The sequence below is a fragment of the Gambusia affinis genome, linkage group LG02 (genome assembly GCF_019740435.1).
Source record: "Gambusia affinis linkage group LG02, SWU_Gaff_1.0, whole genome shotgun sequence".
NCBI lineage: Eukaryota > Metazoa > Chordata > Actinopteri > Cyprinodontiformes > Poeciliidae > Gambusia > Gambusia affinis.
The window spans coordinates 8,375,028-8,381,027 of record NC_057869.1 but is presented as its reverse complement, the minus strand read 5'-3'; the positions used below and the strand labels follow the sequence as shown (position 1 = coordinate 8,381,027).

At 37.0% G+C, this 6,000-nt stretch overlaps 1 protein-coding gene across 1 annotated transcript in view; it reads left to right on the top strand.

Annotated features, from left to right (window-relative positions):
• The first annotated feature begins 1,849 nt into the window (after positions 1-1,849).
• Positions 1,850-6,000, top strand: part of nkd1 (NKD inhibitor of WNT signaling pathway 1) — a 34,411-nt gene continuing 30,260 nt past the window's right edge. The window contains exons 1-3 of the mRNA XM_044098410.1: positions 1,850-1,997; positions 2,107-2,139; positions 2,324-2,463. Of these exons, the coding sequence (XP_043954345.1) occupies positions 1,973-1,997; positions 2,107-2,139; positions 2,324-2,463 (198 nt within the window). The 5' untranslated portion in view covers positions 1,850-1,972. The remainder of the gene's footprint in view (positions 1,998-2,106; positions 2,140-2,323; positions 2,464-6,000) is intronic.

Here is a 6,000-nt window from a genome sequence, read left to right as displayed (position 1 = left end):
TGTTTTAGAGGAAAAGGGTGAAAGGAACCAATCCTTGAATGTGGATCTTTTGAGCATGATTAACATAACTTTTGATCTTCCACGGATACAAATTACAGAAAACTTCTTGGGAGAACATCTGGAACCTTAATGTTTTTGGTTGGCAGGGTGAAGCCCACTGTGTGTAATATTACTGTCACACTGAGAGACTGGCAGCCTGGCATGAAATGGCCCAGTAGCTGCTGTCTTTATGCTGTATATCTGAAGACATCAAAAGCATCTTAGCTTGCTTTCATCTGCTGCCTCAGTCCAATAAGACTCTTATTCTCATGTCAGAGACCTCAAACAGAGAGATGAGCGCTGAGCACTAATCCTGATTTGATTCTGACCTCAAGAGGCCCAAATGGGTGCATAATTGTTGACTTGATTTATCTAATTCTAAAAGGGCTATAAATTCAAATGCAATTCAATCGTCGTGCAACTTTATCCTCCTTTGTTCTCAGAGCCAGCTAAAGGTTTGTATGAGGCCCAACGCTGAAGGTGAGTCTTTGTTAAACCCACCAGAAACTGCAAAGAGCCACTGACCTATTTTATATTTTTGTGCAGGGACATTTTTTTCTTTCCTTTTTCAAATGTTATTGCATCACACATTAAATGGATTCATAAAAGTTTGGAAGGTGGAGCTATGATTGACCCCATGTTTACAAACAGCATTTTGCAGCCATACAATCAATGATATCTTTGTCACTTGTCATTCTTTGCTGGACTCATCCTAAACTGCTTTTTTCAAATGGTGAACACAATGGATCTATGTTTAATCTGTAAGATATAATTAAACATTTCAAGCATTCATAAAATGTTCACTTTCATGCAATTGCCTAACTATATAATGTTCTATTTCTATATCCCTTTTAAGCTGAGTGGAGCTCTTTATAATAGTATGTCAATGGATAAGAAGTAAATTCTGGTGCACTTATAACTTTATTTCTGAAAAATATACTTTTTAATCAAGCTCTTGCTTTTCTTTTTGAAATCTTATTTATTCACATGATCTCTCAGTCATTAGCTACTTGTTTTCTGTAATAATTTATGGCAAAACTCATTACTTTTGTCCTATCATTCTATTATAAGTTTGTTTATAACTCGGGCTTGCCCTGCTTGTACTTTTGAATACATCCATTGATCAAGGTACAAGATAACACAGCAAAAATAGCTGTTGGGAATTCGTAATGCTTTTTTTTTATTTTGTTTTTTAGAATTTTTTCTCCTCCTTTTTAGTTCATGTTTCTAGAATACAATTAACTCTGACAACAAAAAAACGTGACAGGCTGCACGTCCGATTGAGGCCAAGGCCTGTGACCCTTGCCTGGAACGTGACTCTCCTTTAGAGAAAACTAAGTCAATGGGTTTACACTCATTCGCTCATACTCGGGGCTGATATTACATTCTTACAGTTAAAAATGTCATCGTTTTGATGTCACTTCATCAGCGCTTTAACGAGACTGAAGCGGGCTGAAGCTGTACAAGGGGTATCAAGTTACAATGAGAGACGCAACTGCTTCCGGAATCTGGACGCGTTGGCTTTGTTACCGTCAATTTTGAGATTTTGAGCGCGAGTCCCACTTTTAAGGTCAAGTAGGTTAGCTTAAAATAAATTTTAAAGTTGCAGGGATTATGATTAATATTTATGCCTTCAAAAATAAAAATAAAAATTTGAAATGCTGTTATGTTATTCAATTCTGGTTAATCTTAACTTTCCGCTCGGTTATTTGACTGGGTTTATTTTGAACGCGCTGACAGGAAGTTGTTCAGCCTATAGTCTTGCTTGTGTCTATTGGCGGCAACGCTTTGGATCAAAGACTCACTTTGCTCCTCGGTCACACGGTCTTCACTCCATGTAGTGCGCGCTCGGTCTCCACGGACGCTCCGCTGCCTGTTATTTCGTTGGATTATATTCTTCTGATGGTTTTCAACTTCAACTCGATGTATAGAAATGGGTAAACTGCACTCGAAGCATGGTACGATTTCTTATTCCCGATAGGAAAAAACACAGCAGTAGTTGTTCCAACTGCGCTTTGATACTTTCTAGTAACACATTCATTGTTTTCCATTTTTCTGTCTCTCAAGCCACTATTTGTAAACCGAGGGAGAGTCCAGAAGGTAAGCAGACTTTATTTCTGTTCCCTTTCATAGTGTACTTTTAATATTTTCAGTCAGTTTGTAAATGGAAACATTACACGTAGAGTTCGTCTCTTAGAGAATAGAGTCCCGTTTTTCGGAAGAATGAGTTCTGCTTAATAAATTATTGTTTTTAAGCATCTATCATGTGTTTCTTGTGTTTCAGGCGACAGCTTTGTTGTGAATGCCTGTTTGGCGAAAAAGGGAGTCGACGACTGGCTCGTGAAGCAGAAATACTACTGCACGAGCTCTCGTCTCGAGCAACAGGACTGTCATCATAAGAGTAACTGCGGGCTGACTGCACGGGTGAGTTCCCCTGGCCACCTACGTTCACTTATTTACTGCCAACTTACTCGGAAAATTTGTTATACGTTGAATCTCCCTTTTCCCGCTTGAACATGTCTGAGTAAAAATTTTAGAAACAATGTTTTATGTCGGTTTCTGAAACTGCGATCGAGTTTATTACCGTTTCAGCACGAGGCTGGTTTTACGCTCATACACCCGCTTGGAACAGCATTCACACCCTACGTTTTCCACATTTTTGCACGTAAAATTTACTTTACTTTATTGTTTCTATCGGAATTTTGTAAAATGTGTGTCTTTGGTCAACACAAAGAAGCGAATAATTGCTAGGGATGGTTTGCATTTTCTTTAGACAAATACAATTAAAGTAAAATAAAAAACGCCCACCTAAGAGGTAGTATTTTGTAGAAACACCTATGTGCACTGGGCACATCTGCAGACTGACATTTCTGCCCATTCTGCTTCGAAAATACCTCAATCTCAGTCAGATCTGTTAACATCAATTTTAAAGTCCTGCCACACATTCTGAATTTATTTAACTCAAATAATTTTAGTGTTATAATTAGTGTTTCTGATCTGCTGGAAAGATAGACTGTGACTGCACTCTCAGGTATTTTGCAGCCTCTAACAGGTCTTCCTCTAGGAACTAATAGTTACCCTGTCTTTAGATTCTCATATCAATTCTGCAGCTCCTCCAAAGTTACCGTGGGCTTCTTGACTACTTTTCTTGCTCCAACTGTCAGCTTAGGAGGATTGGTTTGTATTTTTCTGACCACTTCCTGTGAGATGTTTAAGCTTTTCCAAGCTTGACCTGTTTGATGTTTTTAACTGAACATTTGTATTTAAACATTTGTATTCAAAAGTATAAAGAAACTCTTTAAATTATAAAGAGTTTGTTTTCTCTTCAAAGTTACGTGCAACTTAATGTTAGCCCGTCACATAAAATCCTCGCAAAATGCATTTTATGGTTGTGTCTGTAATGTGACAAAATGTGAAAAACTTCAAGGGGCTGTGAATACTTTTGCTTGGCACTGTAGTTGTTTTGTACTGCAACAGTGAATGCTTACACTGCTTGCTTGAACTCGCATTTACTCGTACATGGAACATTCATGATGTCAGCCTCTTTAACTGATCTGAGTCTCTCTCTCTCAGTCTCTCTCTTGTAATTTAGTTAACAATAGACCCAGGCTGAGTTGAAAGCATTGCTGTGTGACAGTCCAGTGACAAGTGTGGATTGTAAAGGCTGGTGAGAAATGTTGGAGGTCATGCTTGTTTTGTATTTTGGCAGTGTGGTAAACACTGTGCTGCTGTTGTCAAGTAGGGAGATCCTTTGGAATTGCTTCAGAGGAGCTTTTAAGCCTCTTTGGTTAGAGAAGCCTTCCTCAAAGGGATGCATGTTTCAGGAATTGAGACCTGTTAAATAGAAAAATGGGAAATGAATTCTCCCACCCAGGATCCAGACATTTTCATCATAAATCTGTTAGTTTATTAAACGTAGAGCCAAATCCTGGATCTGTGGCATTCTAAATAGATGACACACTATTGTTTGATGCTGTATTGCATCATTTAAATTTTTGGGTCATTCTGTAATCATGAACATGTCAGCACCTACTGCTTGATGTAGTAAACCACCTTGTTTTACCTTATTTTACTCTTGCATCACTTATGTCTGAACCCACCTTCTGATGCTTGCAGCTCTTCTTAACTTAAGGTAATTTAATGCAATAAAATGCACCTGAGTAACAAAGACAGTGAAAACAGCTACTTGTGCAAGGCATTTTGGTGAGCAATTGTTTGCATAAAAATTGAGAATGTGCTAGACAACAAATATAATTTGTAACCATAAACAACAGTCAGTTCTAAAGTAGAAATGCATGAATCAGTTAAGCACAGCTTGAATAAATTGGGACAATTATTCATTTTTCTGTTGGGCACTACACCAATAAAAATCTCTGGTATAAAATCATTCATTTGTTTTGTGCCGGAAGCTGCTTTAGCATTACATGTGTTCTTAATCATGAGGTAAAATTGTAGATAGTTTCAGAAGTTTTTTGCTGGTGGTGTTGACATTACTAATCGGGATTAGTTATTGAAGCAAGATCAATCTCAAACCTCAGTTTTATGTCTTAGTTTTTGATTTATTTTGAAGAAACTTTTTTTTTCCTAAAAGCTTGTTGGCAGGAGTACAACTATTCCACTTTATTTAATTGACTTAAGGCAATTTAACCATTTTAAACCACAGTATTACCAAGCACATACAATAAATAATGAGCACAAAAACAAACATCCATTCCTTTGTTCCTCAGCATATTCAGCCGCTTTCTATTTCCAGCAGCACCGCAGTGTAAAAGCTTTTGGCCAATAGTGGAGGGGGCGTCGACTGTAAACTTGTTGGCATGGAATCTCTTTTTATAGAAGTTTCCTCTTATTAATTTCCATTGTTACAGACTGAGATTCTTGTGTCAATCTAACTTTCTGCTGGATCCCCCCGATTCACAAGATGATGTAAACTAAATATGTAGATTTAGGATACTTTTTAAAAGTTATTAAATCTATAATACATCAGGTAATGGTTTGTGTTTCTCCTTGTCAGATGTCTTAAAAGGTTATTGATTCCTGCATTACACTACTATGTAATATATAATTTGCAGGGTCAGCCTTATTTTTTATTGATTACTGAATTAAAATTAGATGTAATAATCCATCAGCCTTTATCTACCAATGTATTCCTTATCATTAAATACCTAAAAACGTAATTTAAAAAAAATTATTTTTAGTTTCTTTTAGATTGAAAACAGTTTGAAGGTGCAGTACTTTTATGTGTAAAAGTCCTTAAAGAAAAAATCTGAATCAGTCAAATTAAAATTGGCAGATAAAATCTCTGAAAAACTGTCAACCAGGAAAGTTTAATCAGTTCACCTGTAAATAAAGTGGCTTTAATTTAATTATCTATTCATTAGTGAAAATATATAAAGATAGTTATCAACAAAACATTTAGCAAAACTATTATTTATTTTCATTTTGTAATATGTGAAGGATTTTTTTTCTTCTTATGTGTAAAAGTCAGATCTAAAAGCGCTGTTAGAAACAGCAGTTGAAATCTCTCTCTAATTGAACGCAAGTCCTCTCTTGGCTTTAAAAGTTGTTGGTGTTGCATGGAATACCTGGTGGGATAGTTATTTATAGCCACTGTTCTTTAAGCTCCCCTCCCAGTTGGACCAGGGTTCAGGAGAATGTGGGTCGGGTGTCACCAGTGGGGTGTCCATGCTTGAAATTCTTTTGAGCCGATCTTTGCCACACTATAATCCCAAAAGGAACAATGCCGACTTTAAAAGAATGCCGAGGCTGAAAGATGTGGCACACTTTAGCAGTTTGGCATTGTTGCAAAAGTATTTACACCCCCTCAATGGTGGGACACGGTAGTGGCTTCATCATGCTGGGGAAATGCTTTTCTCTCACAGGGTTTGGAAAATTGGGAGTTGGCAGAGAGAATCAACAAAAAGTGTTTACTGTAAGAGATTGTAAGCCACACTTTTCACA